Here is an 18,333-nt window from a genome sequence, read left to right as displayed (position 1 = left end):
TCCTCAAAGAATGAATTGACTTGATAGTTTTGATTTCCTAGTGCACACTTAGAAATATCCTCATAAACATAGAAGTTGTGCAATATGAAAATGAAATCCATGCCCTAGAGTTTTCATTACTTAATTGAAGTACTTTCAGGGATGAGAGATTCTTCATAATGGTTTTTGGTCCTCTAACAAAATAGGTATTTTATATATAATGACTGGCATGGTTTTGGCTAATATTGATTTTATTTGAGTTCCCATATTTTTTTAAACAGAGATCATAAACCCTTGATAAATTGCTAATGGATTTCAGTCTAACTTTTTATGTTGTAAATTGTGCTTCATTTCAGTGTATTTTCACATAGAGTACTGATCTTTAATCTTTTTTTTAAGTCTCTATCAGTAAAAAGTAAAAAGCAAATCATTTGTTTATTTATAAAAAAGTTACAAATAATTTTGGCTATACATATTTTTCACAAAATAGCAATTTAAGAGGTCAAGATAAGGTTGAACAGTATTTTTAAAATAATGTTGCTATTTTCACAATCATTAGTAAATAGTTTGAGATGTCATGTCAGGTTACTTGGTTACCCATTAGACTCTCTTAATGATGCTTTTACTTAAAAACTTATGATGGACAGGCTTAATTTAGGAACATTGATCAGAATTTCTAGGGAAGCAGATTGGCTTTTTAAAAAAAAAAAAATCAATGACTGATACGCAGTGAGGTTGAGATCCACTACTATATATACTTAAGGGTATATTTATCATTTGTGATAATTGATATAATCTCAAGTTCATCCTTCCTGTCCTCTCTCCCTTTTCCCTCCCTCCTTCCACTAAGTTCTTGTCAGTGCTGGCTAGATTGTGTTTGGAGCTTGTTAAGGAAGTACAAGTGATCATTGCTGCCATTTTCCTGTATGATTATGCTTTGACAGAATTTGTACTATCTTTAATATGTGTAGAAAATATTTTCCAGTTAGCCATTTTGTGAAGATTTGTTTATTAAAAATCTACAAGTTTACTGGGCACTGGTAAACTGCCAGAGAAGACACTTACCCAGTTGTTTTTATAATAAATTGTTTTTGTAATTCCTTTTTTACAATAAACTTTTTTATGATAAATATAATAATGTGATGGACATATTGAATATGCTAGATACAATTAATGGTGTTTTTTAAAATTAAGATATGAGAAAAAATAAGAGTATCAGAAATTAGCTGTGGCTGAAATTTAGCTCTATGCAGATAGAAAATCTGGACTAGTAGAGTATGATTCCAGATGCAAATGAAGGCAAAAGAGACTCAGTTTATTTATTTATTTTACTTCTCTTTTTTTTTTCCATAGGAAATTTGAAATACTGCCTTGTGATATTGAATCAGCCTTTGGACAAAAGTTTTCGTCATCTTTGGAGCAAAGGTAATCTTAATTAGTGTGTATATCTCTTTGTTTTCTTACTGTATTTGGGATTGATTAACATTGACTGTCAAATATTCTGGAACCTAAATACTGTTTAATAACAACAAGTGGATTCATAATGTGATTTATCAGAAAGTCCCTTATTGCTTCTCTGTTAACTTATTTATATACTAGTAGCCCTGCGCACGAATCCGTGCACCAGTAGCTCGCCAGTAGCTTGCTGCTGCCCTCCAGTAGCTCTCCACCCTTCCCACCCCCCATAGCTTGCTGCCCTGCCACCTCCTGTAGCTCTCCACCACCACTTGTAGCTTGCTGCCCCACCCTCCTGCTGATCTGTGATCAGGTCGTTACCCTTCATGGTGTAACGACCATTTGCATATTACATCTTTATTATATAGGATGTGATTTCTTACCATGGGACCCCCAAAAGTAGAATTACAAAGTAGTTTCATTCAATGTATTTCAGCACTACTGTGTGGATGTTAATCCTGAGTTCTCAACAACTATTTATTCAAGTATAAACAAATATTTTTGGCACAGTGACAGCAAAAAGCATCCACAAATCTCATTCTTCCCAGCTTCCAAAAATGTTATCTGCAGTGATCCATTTTGCAAAATAAAAAATGAGGACATGTTACTAGTATATTAGATTCTGTAGAGATGCTGAAAAATATAGTTAAAAATAAAATAGTTTCACATAATTAATACTTCTCTGAGGTTTCATGTAAGAAACTGGCTTTATTGACTTTTTTTATTTAACTTTTACAACATTAACTCTCAACTGTTGCCAGTTTTGTACTGTAAACTTTATCTTTTATGTATCTCCATAAAAAATGTCTAGTGGCACTTTAAGATAAATTTTCTTTGTTCAAAGCTTAGTGTGGCTTCACCCATTATTTCAAATCAGTTAAACCTGAAAAGGAGTGAAAATCAAGTGAGTTATCAACTGTTAAAATGTGTATACATTTTTTTGGGACACCCTATGTATACATGGAGAGAAGGAAATGTTAAGTGCTTTCATATAGACATCTAGGATAATTCTTGGCTTCATCATTATAAAAAGCAGATCTGTTAATAAATACTAAGGAAAAGTGGAATAGAATTTTTGTTATTCTCATAACAGAAGCTGTGATGTTATGTTTGTGTTGCTCCTCTCCTAAGCAAAGGTATTTCTTTCATTTCTTCCAAGAGAGGCCTAGAAAAAGTATGTGATGGCTTTGTGGTTTGAGATTTCAGCAAGTAAGTGAAGGCTGGAGGCTGCCATGCCGGTCCCTCTAGCTCAGACGTGCAATTTTTTTTTGTACCTTCTGTTTCATGGATGTGAAGACTGTGAAGAGCAGACAACGGGTAAAAGCTGGGCGGTTAAACCAAAACACAGAAAATTTTGAAGGCTACTGCGCAGTATAAGTCTCTCATATTTACAATCGATGATTTAACTTGAACCTATGCCAACGACACTGTTGAGTAGGTATTTCCTGGGATCTGTTTCAGGAAAAAGACTACTTGAAGGTTTATTTTATTTTAGTTTCTTCCTACAATGCTTAATTGACATGTTTTGAAATTTAGTTTAAATGGGATTCAAGGGAGATTAAAATTATGAAAGTTTTTAAGTGTATTTTCTTTTTAATATTTCATGAAGCCTCAGTGGTTTTCTTGGTATGATCATCGGTATTTGTAAATGGATATTGTCCTTAGATTTCTTACCTATTTTTTTTTTAACAGAAAGCTTTCACTTCCAGTAAATGTCTTTCTTACCCTGAAATATGTGATAAGTGGAAAAAATAGGGATGTTTATGTTTGAATAGCTCTGCTTATTTCTTGTTGTAGGTCAGTTTTTCTCAGCTTGGGGTCACCAGGCTTACCCAGGTCCTCAAAGATAGTGGGAGAGATCACAAAGTTACGTAAAGTTGAAATACAAAAAAAGAAATATGAATCCTTACAGATATTCATTTACCTGGGCTAAGGTTACATGGACTGACCAGGTTTCTAGGAGTTGGGCTTCTCAGGGTATCCCCATTTTTTAACTTTTTTTTTTAATTTTTATTTTTTTTTTATTTTTTATTGCTTAAAGTATTACAAAGGGTATTACATATGTATCCATTTTATCCCCCCGCCCTAGACAGTCCCCTAGCCTCCCCTATCACCCAGTGTCTTATGTCCATTGGTTATGCTTATATGCATGCATACAAGTCCTTTAGTTGATCTCTTACCCCCCTACCTCCTGCCCCCCAACCCTCCCTGGCCTTCCCGCTGCAGTTTGACAATCTGTTTGAGGCAGCTCTGCCTCTGTATCTATTATTGTTCAAAAGTTTATAATGGTCTCTATTGTCCATGAATGAGTGAGATCATGTGGTATTTTTCCTTTATTGACTGGCTTATTTCACTTAGCATAATGCTCTCCAGTTCCATCCATGACGTTGCAAATGGTAAGAGTTCCTTCCTTTTTACAGCAGCATAGTATTCCATCGTGTAGATGTACCACAGTTTTCTAATCCATTCATCTACTGATGGGCACTTAGGCTGTTTCCAGATCTTAGCTATGGTGAATTGTGCTGCTATGAACATAGGGGTGCATATATCCTTTCTGATTGGTGTACCTGGTTTCTTGGGATATATTCCTAGAAGTGGGATCACAGGGTCAAATGGGAGTTCCATTTTCAGTTTTTTAAGGAAACTCCATACTGTCTTCCATAGTGGCTGCACCAGTCTGCATTCCCACCAGCAGTAGTGCACAAGTGTTCCTTTTTCTCCACATCCTCTCCAGCACTTGTCGTTTGTTGATTTGTTGATGATAGCCAGTCTGACAGGTGTGAGATGGTACCTCATTGTTGTTTTGATTTGCATCTCTCGGATGATTAGTGACTTTGAGCATGTTTTCATATGTCTCTTGGCTTTCTGAATGTCCTCTTTTGAAAGGTGTCTATTTAGGTCCTTTGCCCATTTTTTGATTGGATTGTTTATCTTCCTTTTGTTAAGTTGTATGAGTTCCCTATAAATTTTGGAGATTAGGCCCTTATCAGATATGTCATTGGCAAATATGTTTTCCCACACAGTGGGTTTTCTCGTTGTTTTGTTGATGGTTTCTTTTGCTGTGCAGAAGCTTTTTATTTTGATGTAGTCCCATTTGTTCATTTTTTCTTTAGTTTCAAGTGCCCTAGGAGCTGTATCAGTGAAGAAATTGCTTCGGCATATGTCTGAGATTTTCTTGCCTTTGGATTCTTCTAGAATTTTTATGGTATCCTGTCGTACATTTAAGTCCTTTATCCATTTTGAGTTTATTTTTGTGTATGGTGTAAGTTGGTGGTCTAGTTTCATTTTCTTGCATATATCTGTCCAATTTTCCCAACACCATTTATTGAAGAGACTATCTTGGCTCCATTGTATGTTCTTGCCTCCTTTGTCAAATATTAATTGAGCATATTGGTTTGGGCCGATTTCTGGGGTCTCTATTCTATTCCATTGATCTATATTCCTATTCTTGTGCCAGTACCAGGCAGTTTTGAGAACAGTGGCTTTGTAATACAACTTGATTCCATTTTTTAACTTTAATTCACAGCCTTTCCCTGTCTCTTCCACAGGACTCGCAGAACAGCGGTGACCATGTTCATTAGGTTATTACTCCATTATCAAATTATGTTAATGTTAATGACAGGTGTTTGTCTTCACTGTGACCCTTTTTTTCCTCTAATAAGGAATTATTTTCTTCCTTTTTCAGTTCTCTGGTAACCAACCATAAGATCACACCAGGGTATAGGCAACATACTTTGGTTCCCTTTGGATGAGGCTTAAGTCATAAAATATTGGACCAATCAAGCAGGTTTTACAGTAAAAGGGAGACATCTGTCACAGTTCATGAAATGAAATATAAGCAAGGTCTTTAGTTTTATAATATCAGTTTTCCCTTCTGTTCTGTTTGTAATTAATTGATGGATACCTGTCAGCGCCCTTCTGTGTTGAGGGGGTAGATGAGCAGCTGGGGACATAACTGTGGCCTCTCGTTATGGCCAGAATTTAGAAATCAGGGTGCCCAGCGCAGCCTGTTTCTGATGAAGGCATGAGATGTGGTTCTTCAAGCTACAAGTCCCTAGAATGAACTTGCTCTATTCCTGCTTCTTAATAGCTGAACTTATTGTATGTAGTATTTGATTATTCGAATCTACTTTGCTCACCTCTATATGTTTTTTTTCTTTAAACAAAAACACTGTACCCAAATAAAGCTTTTTAATAGGATTATGACTTGCCTCATTAATTAGACTGCTCTAATGTAACGATAGTTTTGCCATCCGATTTAAGTTTTAAATGGAGCGATCTGCTGTAAAGAAGCTTGCTTCAATAGTTTGGTTGTGCGTCCTTTTCCCTCATACACTGTGTACCTAGGTCTCTGTAAGCCTTTTTTTAAACTGATTTTTTGAAGTTAAGCTCAGTCTAAGTTAGCAAGTTTATATCGAAGAAAGTTATTTTATGTTTCTATTTTTATTCCCATTTCTCAATTCTGTGAGACCTCTTTACCTCACTTCTGGCATCCAGTATGTTTATTCTCATTAAAATAAGAGAAATTGGGTACCTTCCATTTTTATGTATATATTGGTTGAGTTGATTTGGCCTGCTTTAAAATGCTTGGCATAAATCAATATTTTTAATCCTATTAAATCTGTTTGTGTACGTCATCCCTGTTAGAGGAATTTTAAGGGAACAGTGTTTTGACAATCGCCTTGTAATTTAGAAACCACCTCAGGGCTACTCATAAAGCTGGCTCTGGAAGGGCTAGCCAGGGTCCACTTTTTTTCTTTTTAAGAATGTGTTTCTAATGCAGTGTGTTCTCTGGCCTCATCTTCCACTGCTACCCCTTCTTACATACTTAATGACTGATAGAGAACTGCTTTTTTTTTTTTTTTTTTTTTTTTTGCCAAAAAGTAGATTTATATTCATTTTGCAAATTTCCACTGGTCTTTTTAAGTCCTGCTCAAATGCTGCCTCTTGTGAAGGGACGCTTCCCTGGCTTGACCAGGTAGAGGTAGATTTTCTCCCTGGTATTTCTTTTGTGTTCCTATCACTGATGAAGGTCACCTTCTGCCTCTTTGAGGATAAGCTTCTGGAGATAATAGAGTGCTTAGGTCAGCGGTTCTCAACCTGTGGGTCATGACCCCTTTGGGGGTTGAACAACCCTTTCACAGGGGTCGCCTAAGACCATCGGAAAACACATATATAATTACATATTGTTTTTGTGATTAATCACTATGCTTTAATTATGTTCAATTTGTAACAATGAAAATACATCCTGCGTATCAGATATTTACATTACAATTCATAACAGTAGCAAAATTACAGTTATGAAGTAGCAACGAAAATAATTTTATGGTTGGGAGTCACCACAACGTGAGGAACTGTATTAAAGGGTCGCGGCATTAGGAAGGTTGAGAACCACTGGCTTAGGTGAAGGTGTTTTCCTTGTAATTCCTGGGAGCCTAGCCTGAGGGTAGGTACTACTGTAGGTCATCTTGGCAATTGCTGAAGGTCGGTGTCTATATTTGACTCTTTCTAGATCCTGGAAATCCTCTTGCTTTGATGTGAATCAGTTGGGAGCAGGAAGTTCTTCCCTGTCTTTCTGTCTCTCCTCACCCCCCTTTGCTCCTCCTCTCCTCTCCCCCAGGTTTTCTCTCCTGAGACTAGGTTGGGTCCCATTTGTATTTCTGCTAACTTGAGCTCCATCACTTATTTTTCCCCTTTACTGTATGACTCCCAGATGCTTATTTGATAATTCTTGGTACAACCTATAAGAACTGATACTTTTTATTAATATATTCTTCTTTCCTCATAGCACATGTGGAATCATGTATTCCTTCTTTGACTCTGGGTTATATGACTTTGACAGTTGAAGTGCTGATATCAGTGTCATTAGAATAAATTTATATCCTATGTTCATTAAGGTATTATGGTAAGGTGCATCTTTTATTATATAGAGGAATATAAAATTATTCAATTTAGCAGTATCCTTGTCTTCTAACATTACTGTCTAAAGAGCTACCAGACCAGCACTACTTTGGTCATTTTCTGTCCTAGTATTTCACATTTAAGTGAACATAGAGCCAAAGTTCTGATGAGCAATTTGCATACTTGGTTCTGGTCCATTAAGCAAAACCAGTTTCATATGAGCTGTAGCCCCTGTAAATAAAGCTGGAAGAGAAGATTGTACCAGTCATGCAGAAACATTTAGGGACTATGAAAAAAGCATTTAAATATGTCTTACATTTTAATATATTAGAGGCACAGAACAAAATATATATTTTTTGATATGAGTCCAGAGATGCATTCTGCTACTTCCATCCCCAAATGATGGTGCACTTCTGTTGAATCAGATCTTTTATGATGCTGGGCATTATGATACAAATATTGCTAGAGAGTGATCACCTCTGAGTCACTTTCTTTCCCAGGTTCACTCCTAAGCCTTTGTGTTGTGTTGGTTTTGTTTCAGTAGTCAAAGTATTATTGGGTGATTAAGGAATTGCACCACAATTTCAACTACTTTATATTTGAAATGCATTTACAAATCTTCTGCTATACTTCCTAATCCCATGGGATTTTATATGAGCTGTTGCACATGATATTCTAAAAGAGAAAAGTCACTTTTAAATATCAAGTTTCACAGCATTACATTTTCTAATATGTTTACTGAGAGGCAAAATAATACATTATTTTATTATTTTTTTTAATAAATTTTTATTTCAGCGAGGAAGGGAGAGGTAGAGAGAGATAGAAACATCAATGATGAGAGAGAATCATTGATTGGCTGCCTCCTGCATGCCCCCTACTAGGGATTGAGCCACAACCTGGGCATGTGCCCTTGACTGGAATTGAACCCAGGACCCTTCAGTCCCCAGGCCAATGCTCTATCCACTGAGCCAAACCAGCTAGGGCTATTTTGTTTTTTAATATATATATGCATTGTCTGCGTCAAATAATGTACAAGGACTGGGATGTCAGTGAGAAAGACACAGGCCCTGTTCTTAAAAGTGTTGATAATCTAATGTCTGATGTACACTGTCTCATTGTATATATGTATCATAAATATTCCCTGCAATTAGAAGTTTATTATTGTTATGGACTGAATTGTTTTCACCCCAGATGGTATGTTGAAGCCCTAAATACCAATTGACAATATTTGGATGGCACCTTCAGAGAAGTAATTTAGTTACATGTGGTCATAGGGTGGGGTCCTAATGCAATAGGACTGGTGTCCTTGTAAGAGAGGTGCCAGGGGTGGCACTCTCTGAGAAAGCCATGTGAGAAGGCAGCCATCTGTAAGCTAAGGAAAGAGGCCTCAGGAGAGACCAGCCCTGCTGACACCTTTATCTTGAACTTCTGGACTCCAGAACTTTGAGAAAATAAATTTCTGTTGTTTGTCTCCCCGGTCAGTGGTATTTTGTAAGCCCTAGCAAACTAATACTGTTATATATAAGCCTTCTTGGCAAGTTGAGAATTGTTCAGTCCTCTCTTCTCTATAGAAGGACCCATTTTATTTGTAAGTCTGGTGCCAGGTATTATTATAGGCAGTTCTGGTCTTACCTTGGTACCCTGCAGCTTCAATCAATTATGATAAGAATTGAACTTCCCTTGATTCAATGCTGTAGCCTGAGGCTGATACTGGTCCCCCTTTGTTTAAACACGACCTTTCACTGACCTCAGAAAACAGTGGAAATAATCTATATATTTGAAGTTAGTTTGATGGATATAATCAGGCTTTGGGAAATCAGTCTGGGGTACTTTAAACAGATACAGAAAAAAAGTTTAAACAAATGGATTAAAGCACAGGTTTAGATGACTCAATCATCCATGATTATTTTGGGCATTGATCTATTGCCCTTTATAAAGATGAGAAGAATTTGCTTTTCTTGTAAAACACCAGTTAGAAAAATTCATTGAATTACTTTGTGACCATTATAAACTCTGTCTGGATATTCTGTAAGTTATTTCACATTAAGACCAAACTTAAATGTAATTCTTCCCTAATCTAGTACAACTTCCACAATATAAATCATAAGTGTTCAATGTTAATATCTAGTATATTAATTACACTTATCATTCAACAGTGAATTCAGAGTTGATATTTATTTAGAAAACATTTAACAAAAATCATAAACATTTTGCTTTAAAGGGCCATACCAAGAAAGTGAAAAGACAACCCACAGAATAGGAGTAAATATTTGCCAATTATATGTCTGATAAGAGGATTATATATAGAATGTATAAAGAGCTCTTACAACTCAATAAGAAAATAAGTGACCCAATTAAAAATGGTACAAAGGATCTGAATAGACAATTTTTCAAGGATAATGTACAGCCAACATGCACACTAAAAGATAGATGCTCTATATCATTAGTCATAATGGTAATACCAATCAAAACACAATGAGATTCTAATTTCCACCCACAGATAGCTGGCATAAAAAAAGTTAGATTTGTGTTGGTAAAGGTGTGGTGAATCAGAACTCTTATACACTGCAGGTAGGAGTGGTGAAGTCACTTCCAAAGATTTTCTGTCAGTTCATTAAATACCATGAGACTCAACAGTTCTTCTAGGTATATTCCCAAAAGAAATGAAAACATATCCACACAAAATGTGTGCACGAATGTTCATAGCACCATTTTTCATAACTGCCAAAAGGTGGAAACAATCCTGATGTGTATTAACAATTGAATGAATAAACCAATGTGCTATGTCCATGAAATGGAAATTTGCTCCGCCATAGAAAATGTAGTTTTGATATATGCTACATGGATGGACCTTAAAAACATTAAGCTATATGAAAGAATCCACACACACACAAAAAAACCCCACCTCATATTACATGGTTCCATTCATACAAACTATTGAGACCAGTAAATTTACAGGAACAGAAAATATATTAGTGATGCGTAAGGCTCTAAGAAATGGGAAATTAGGGAGAGTAACTAAAATGTATGTTTTTTTTTTATTTTAGAGTGATAAAAATATTCTAAAATTGACTGATGATGGTTGCACAAATCTCTGAATATTCTAAAACCATTGAATTATTTAAACGTGTCAATTTTATGGTAGGGAAATTATATCTCAGTAAGCTGTTACAAAAAATAATAGGCAATTGTGTCTTCATTAGGATGTTCCCTTTTTTTGTTTAGTATTTTATTTATTTTATTATATTTTATTATATTTATTTTATTATTTTATTTTATTTTATTGTTGACAATATTGCAAATGTTCCCCAGTTCCCTCCTCCTAAGCCCTGTCTGACCCCAGGCCTTCACCACACTATTGTCTGTGTCCATTGGTTATGCACATCTATATATATATAAAGAAGTAATATGCAAATGAGGTCAGGACTTCGTAATGATCACCACCAAGGCCCCAAGCCTGAGAGAACAGCACGCAGGCACAGCCCGGAGCTGAGACACCAACACAGAGGGGCGCCTGCTCCAAGCCCCCAGCAGACAGACACACACACACACACACACACACACACACACACACACGGTGCCTGCTCCGAGTCTCCACAGCCAGACTGAGGCCCAGGGGGAGCAGGCCTAAGCCGTCCATAGGACGTTCCCTGAGGGCTCCCAGACTGTGAGAGGGGGCAGGCTAGGCTGAGGGACCCCCACCCCCAGTGCACGAATATTGTGCACTAGGCCTCTAGTATGAATGTAGGTTCTTTAATATCTTCCCAGTTCCCCTCTTCCCTTCCCCACCTGCCCTAAGACATGTCAGTCTGTTCTGTGCTCCATGCCTCTGGACCTATTTTGTTTTTTTGTTATGTTCATTAGATTCCACTTATAAGTGAGGTCATGTGATATTTGTCTTTCTCTAACTGGCTAATTTCACTCAGCATAATATTCTCTAGGTCCCTCCATGTTATCTCAAAGGGTAAGAGATCCTTTTTTTATTACAGCTGCATAGTATTCCTTTGTGTAAATGTACCACAGCTTGTTTATCTACTCATCTACTGATGGGCACTTGGATTGTTTTCAGATCTTAGTTATTGTAAATAATGCTGCTATGATTATAAGGGTGCATATATTCTTTCTGATTGGTGTTTTGGGTTTCTTAGGATACAGTCCTAGAACTGTGATCTCTGGGTCAGACAGTAGTTCCATATTTAAGTTTTTGAGTAAACTCTATACTGTTTTCCATAGTGGCTGCACCAGTCTGCATTCCCACCAGCAGTGTGCTAGTGTTCCCTTTTCTCAACATCCTCGCCATCACTTGTTTGTTGATAGATAGATGATAGTCATTCTAGTATGTCTAAGGTGATTTCTCACTGTAGTTTTAATTTGTATTTCTCTGACGATTAGTGATTTGTGCATTTTTTCATATGTTTCTTGGCCATCCATATGTCCTCTATGGAGAAGTGCCTATACATTTTTAAAATTGGATTATTTGTCTTCTGCCGGAAGCCACTCCGTCCTTGCTGCTTGACACAGTCGCTGCAGGGAAGAAACATCTGCACAGCATATGTTTCAAGGGACCTGGCGTATATGGCATACTGTTCTTAATATGTTTGCTCCCCTTAGTGCTATGTGTTTTAACCAAGGTCACCTCTCCAAGAAAGGTTGTTTCCCCAGGTAGGGATTTTTCCCTGAAGTTAGGGAGGGAATAAAACCCCTTAACTAAATGCCAGGCGGGTAGTTAATCACTTTAACTATGAACAATCACCCTTAAGCTACATAATCTTTACTCCCTGGAATGGAGATAAGAAACGCCCTAACCTTTGGAATAGAAATTGACAGGATTAAAATCAACTGGTATAAATACAGATGTAACAAGATAATAAAACACAGAACCTGGCTGGAGATCCTGGATAGAACCAGGCAAGAGAACCCAACCATGCTGATCAACTGAACACTGCCTCCGTCCACACCTTTGGGAACCCCTGGACCTGCTGGGGCTGGACCCTGGCAGTCTTCCTTTTGTTGAGCTGTATGAATTCTTCATATATTTGAAATTAACCCCTTATCAGATGTGTCATTGACAAATACGTTTTCCCATACAGTGGGTTCCCTTTTCATTTTGATGATGGTTTCTTTTGCTGTGCAGAAGCTTTTAATTTTGATGTAGTTGCATTTGTTTATTTTTTCCTTTGTTTCTCTTGCCCTAGGAGATACTAGTATAACAATGAAAATTCTGCTATGTGAGATATCTGAGATCTTGCTGCCTATGTTTTTCTTCTAGGATTTTCATGGTTTCATGACTTGGGATGTTCACTTTTCTTAAGTATTAATTTATACCAAAATTTGTCTGATACTTTGTCCTTGCTTCTGGATACATTCATATAGTATTTGGGCCAATAGTTCTCAAAGTTAACATGTATCAGAATTACTTACAGGGTCCCAACTTCAGCATTTTGGATTCATTAGGTCTTAATTTTTACCATTCAGATCTTTACATGTATTTTTGGGTTTGTACCTAAGTATTTTGATTTCTTCGAAGTGATAAAGGTAGATCTGTGTTTCAAATTTTGGTTTCTACATGGTTGTTGTCATTATATAGAAATGTGATTGATATTTGTGTGGGGGAGAAGAGATCCTAATTTGAAATTTGACCATATTTGTTCCATAGGAAGTAATGAACCACACAAAAGACTCTTTTATTTAAGTAAAATCTTCAAATTTTTTTCATAATTTTTTGAGGTTTTGTATAATGTTCAGCCACACCATAAAAAATCCTTTAAAATGTATATTTATTTTGGGAGAAAATTTTAGAAAAAAAATTTGTTCAGAGAAAATAATTTGCTAAGAAAATGAGTGATCAACAATACAAAATGATTTTGGGACACATTTATAGTGTAGTGTATGTAGAAATAATTCAAGTTTGACTTTTTTGTGTGCTTTTTTTAGACTAAATTTGTTTTGATTTTGTGCTTAGTTTTAAAAAGTCAGCTTGATCAGCCTTGCCTCCAAAATTACTCAGTATGTCTCCTCCTAAATAGACACTAACATAAAACACAGTGATTTGGACATTCGGTTAATGACATTTAATATGAATTTACACATATTGATTTACTCATTCAATCATCTATTTAAAACCATAAATTAAGTGTGTTCAGTAGTCAGCACGCACAGATTCTTATCTGAAGCCTTGTGGTGGATTTATGTGTTATTTTCTCAGTAACCCAAGGTTTGCTCTTCTCTGATAAGACCTCCCTTTATTAGTTAAAGTTGACTTTGCTGCCTTCACACAATATTCACTACCACTCTTTATTGGTTGTAGAGTTATGACAAGCATAAATAAAGCAAGCAGAAAAAGAAGCAGCAGAATAGACCATTTATTTTCATGCATTTTGGTTGCCATTTAAATCACAATTGACAGAGTAAAGTGGAGTTAAATGGTCATCCTTAACAAGTCAGGAAAAAAATGTGCAGTTCTATCCCTCCAGTGTTATGTTTTATGAATATATCACATTTAGTTCAGAATAATGATGATTCAGTAATGACATTTTATTCTTTAAGCCTGATGAGTAGGATTGGGAAGGGCTGTTTATTCTTTCTTTCCATTTCACTATAACAGTTTGACAAGAGTGAGAGACACTGACTGATGCTCTACACAAACTGTGTTTATAATGAAGTGCCGGAGTTAAAATAGAAATATCTCCAGCCTCATTCAGATCCTAGTGTGTTGGTTGGTTGGAGGGCTGTCCAGCTTCTTTTCAAATGTATATTATAAGGATTAGAATATAAATACATAGGATTATGTATGTGAATTGTGTGGACAAAAAGGGACCACATGCTAACCCGACAAGCTCAGGGAAGGTCTGCATGGCAGTCTTACAAACTCAAGAGACCTAAAGTAACCACAAAGGATGGTCTGAAATTAAACTTTAAAAGCAGTTATGGTGGGTAGTCATCTCCTAGGCAGGTATCCCTAACTGCCGGGAGCCGGTCCATCCTTGCTGTTTCAAAGGACCTGGCATATATGGCATACTGTTCTTAATATGTTTGCTCACCTTCTTGGCACTATGTGTTTTAACCAAGGTCTCTTCTCTGAGAAAGGTTGTTTCCCCAGGTAGGGATTTTCCCCTGATGTTAGGGAGGGAATAAAACCTCTTAACTAAGTGCCAGGCGGGTAATTAATCACTTTAACTACGAACAATCATGCTTAAGCTACATAATCTTTACTCCCTGGAATGGAGATAAGAAACGCCCTAACCTTTGGAATAGAGATTGATAGGATTGGAATCAACTGGTATAAATTCAGATGTAACAAGACAACAAGAGACAGAACTTAGAAGACAGAACCTACACAGAACCTAGAGACAGAAGAACTTCGCTGGAGAGAACATGGCAAAAGATCCTGGACAGAAACTGGCAACAGAACCTAGAGACAGAACCTTGCGAGAGAACATGGCAAAAGATCCTGGACTGAACCTGATTATAGAACATGGCAAGAGAACCTGATTAGAACCTGGTGACTGAACCTGGCTGGAGAACCTGGACAGAACCTGGCTGGAGAACCTAGCGAGGGAACATGGCTACAGAACCGGGCTGGAGAACCTGGAGAACCTGGCTGGAGAACCTAGCAAGACAACATGGACACAGAACCTGGCTGGAGATCCTAACCAGAACTTGGCTGGAGATCCAGACCAGAACTTGGCTGGAGATCCTGGCTAGGCTGCTGATCAACTGAACGCTGTCTCCGTGTCATTCCTTCTTCGCCGACTCCGTCCACACCTTTGGGGACCCCTGGACCTTCTGGGGTTGGACCCCAGCACCTAACAAGGTCAACTTTACCTTAACTGAGCTTGTGAAGGCAGCCTGGGCCCCCCTCCCCCTCCTTAACCTGCATTCTGATGCATATGCTTGCTAGCCCCAACCCCCTTTCCACTTGTGTCCTAGCTAGCCTTGCAGAACCTGTTTATCTGAACACTTCCATTTTATGGAGGCCATAAACCATGAACCATACACATCTCCCGGAGGGGGTTGGCAGCTCTGGTGCTAGCCAGGCCAGGCCTTTGGGTGTAATCTCACGTCCCCCATTCCAACCATGGGGGCTGCAAAGCCCATGAAAAGTCCAGAGTCCTGGTCCATATTTGGGAGACAAAAAAACTAAGGAGATAAAAGGGAGAGCCCCCTACTCTCCCCCTCACCCCCCTCAGATTTGGGATCCAATTCCCCTGGGCCATTCATCACCAGTGCTTCCTGTAATAAAGTGTTCCTGATCTTCTGAGTGCCTGTTGTGTGTTTTCTGGTCACCTGTTAAATTCTGTAACAAGCTAATTGTCTTTTTGCATCTACAATAACATATCATTGAAATGTCAGGGTAACTCGTAACTTCCCTTTTTCCAGACTCCTGGGCACAAGGAAATGTGCTTGGGCACTAGCACAGAGACCATAACTTCCTTCATCATTACTGTTCTCATGTTAATTGTTGACTGTTAACTATCCTGTACCCACCTAAGTAAAAGAAGTATGTGTCTATCATTTTACTTTAAAAAAAAACACATATCTTATTGATTTTTAACAGAGAAGAAGGGAGAGGGATGGAGAGTTAGAAACATCGATGAGAGAGAAACACCGATCAGCTGCCTCCTACACACTCCCTACTGGTATGTGCCTGCAACCAAGGTACATGCCCTTGACCGGAATCGAACCTGGGACCCTTGAGTCCACAGTCCGACACTCTATCCACTGAGCCAAACCAGTTAGGGCTATCATTTTACTTTTTATCCAATCCCTGAGGTTCCCCTGCTTTGCTTTCTCCCACTAATCTATCACTAATGGAGTTCATGCAACCCACTTATGTCTCCTCCTTTGATTGTGATGAATAAAAATAGGTGAAAAACCACCATTCTCTGGAGCATTATCCCAATCCCTTGAGATTCTGCTTCCTGGCAATTGTGGACAGTTTGGCTCAAATAAACTCACAAAAAATTCTTTACAGGTTTGAATGTTTTTATGTTAACAACAGTAAATAATCTTTTGCAGTGCTTTAACCTGCAAAATCCTTTTATTGAAGTAAAATCATATCTGAGAAATCTTGGAGTTCCCAGGACAGTAAACAGATAAAAGTGGATGGGGTTCTTTGGTTGAGGTTCCTCTGGCCACCAGGCCTTCCCACTGCTGCCTCCAAGTCTCTCCACTGTTCTGTCACAATGTATATGAGTAACAGGGATTTTTGCTAATCCTTCCTTTGCTGTTCCTTAGGTTTATCTTCCCTATTTATGATAGCTATGTTGAGAACTACCTTTGGGTTATAAAGAAATTTTTAAATGGTTGAGTGTTGTATTTTAACTAGTTTGAATGGAATACATCTAAAGTTGTTTCATTTTGTTTACTTCATGAACTGATACCAATGTAGGCAGCATGGTTGTTTAAAGATAATGACATACAGAATTCCATTATGTTTACCATTTTACTATTTGTTAACCAGTTTCCTTATGTTTGCTGTGTAAGCAGATATAATGGAAAGGAAAAAGATAGATGCTCAAAGTGAATTCTGTAAATTTAACATGACACATTTTATATTTTTAATTATGTGAGGTTTCAACCAATATTTAGTCATCATTGTCTTAGTCTAAGTGGGATTTCTAGACATAACATTGGTATATAGCTTGGCATAAAATTCTCTGTTCATCACTGAAAGAAATACAGACAGGCTCTGACCTACAGTGCTTTACATTTTTTTTTTTTTTTTTTTTTTTACTTTACAATGGTGCAAAAGTGATATGCACTTAGTAGAAACTGCATTTCAGATTTTGAATTTTTATCTTTTCCTGGGCAATGGCAGTGAGCCACAGCTCTGGGTCAGGCACACGACCACAGGAGTAAACAACTGATACTCTTTACAGTGTACTGTGTTGCCAGCATTGTGGGGTATTATGTTCTGAGCATGTTCAACTGTAGTTCAGAGGTATATGGAAAGGCAGTATAGGTAGGGTTTTCAGTTATTGTTTTATATCTTTTGCAGTTATGTTTAGTGACAGCTGTAATGTGTTAGACTTGTCTTTTAGTCAGGAGTGTTTTCAATTTACATTCTCACATTTTACAATCATTTCCTTCAGAAGGGAGCTCTGAGTGAACTATTAGATTCATGTGATTAGATAAAAGTGGTGAGGAGGTTTTTGTTCCTAAGTGGAGAGAATAGTTTAATGTGTCCCTGTGTACTCATCATCCATCTTCAACAATTACTGGCCAATTTTGCTTCATATATATTTTCCCCCACTGGATTATGGGAAAGCAAATGTCAGATATCATTTAATTTCCATACACAAATAAGGAAATTTTAAAAAAGATTTATTTCTGGTCTTTGTTTTATGCTGTTGACTTAATCTACACTAGTAAAAGACAAACATGCAAATTGACCATACCTTTGCTACACCTTAAGCCATTCCCACCAGCCAATCAGAGTGACTATATGCAAATTAACCCAACCAAGATGGCGGCCGGCAGCCACAGAGCTGGAGTGAGCAGGAGGCTTGGTTGCTCCAGTGATGGAGGAAGCCAAGCTTCCCGCCTGCCCCGGCTGGCTCTGAGCTCCACTCAAGGCAACAAAGTTTCAATTATAGAACATAAATAAACCCCAGATACCTGCTTTCAGCCGGCTGTGGCCACGGAGCTGGAGTGAGCAGGATGTTTGGGTTGCCCCTGGCGATGGAGGAAGCCAAGCTTCTCGCCCACCCTGGCTGGCTCTGAGCTCCACTCAAGGCTACAAAGTTTCAATTATACAGTGGGGCCTTGACTTAAGAGTTTAATTCGTTCCGTGATGGAGCTCGTAACTCAAATTACTCGTATGTCAAATCAAAAAGTAAACGAGACACATGATGCTGGGCTGATGTTGTGGCTGGCGTTCACTGTGACGTTCGCTGCGCCAACTAGCGGTGGGGTATCTGAAGCTGGCTTGTAACCCGAATTTTAGCTCGCAACTCAAAGCAAAAAATCGGCCGAGAGACGGCTCGTATCTCGAAA

General features: G+C 37.8%; 1 protein-coding gene across 6 annotated transcripts in view; it reads left to right on the top strand.

The window, feature by feature from the left end:
- Positions 1-18,333, top strand: part of TPK1 (thiamin pyrophosphokinase 1) — a 291,362-nt gene that overhangs the window by 59,988 nt on the left and 213,041 nt on the right. For 5 of the 6 annotated variants that reach the window (XM_059712080.1, XM_059712076.1, XM_059712075.1 and 2 more), the window contains exon 3: positions 1,333-1,404. The exons of the other annotated variant lie outside the window; for it this stretch is intronic. In XM_059712080.1, coding sequence (XP_059568063.1) covers positions 1,333-1,404 — 72 coding nt within the window. The remainder of the gene's footprint in view (positions 1-1,332; positions 1,405-18,333) is intronic. 6 annotated transcript variants of the gene reach the window in all.

The sequence above is a fragment of the Myotis daubentonii genome, chromosome 10 (assembly GCF_963259705.1).
Source record: "Myotis daubentonii chromosome 10, mMyoDau2.1, whole genome shotgun sequence".
NCBI lineage: Eukaryota > Metazoa > Chordata > Mammalia > Chiroptera > Vespertilionidae > Myotis > Myotis daubentonii.
This window is presented reverse-complemented; position numbering and strand designations above follow the sequence as displayed.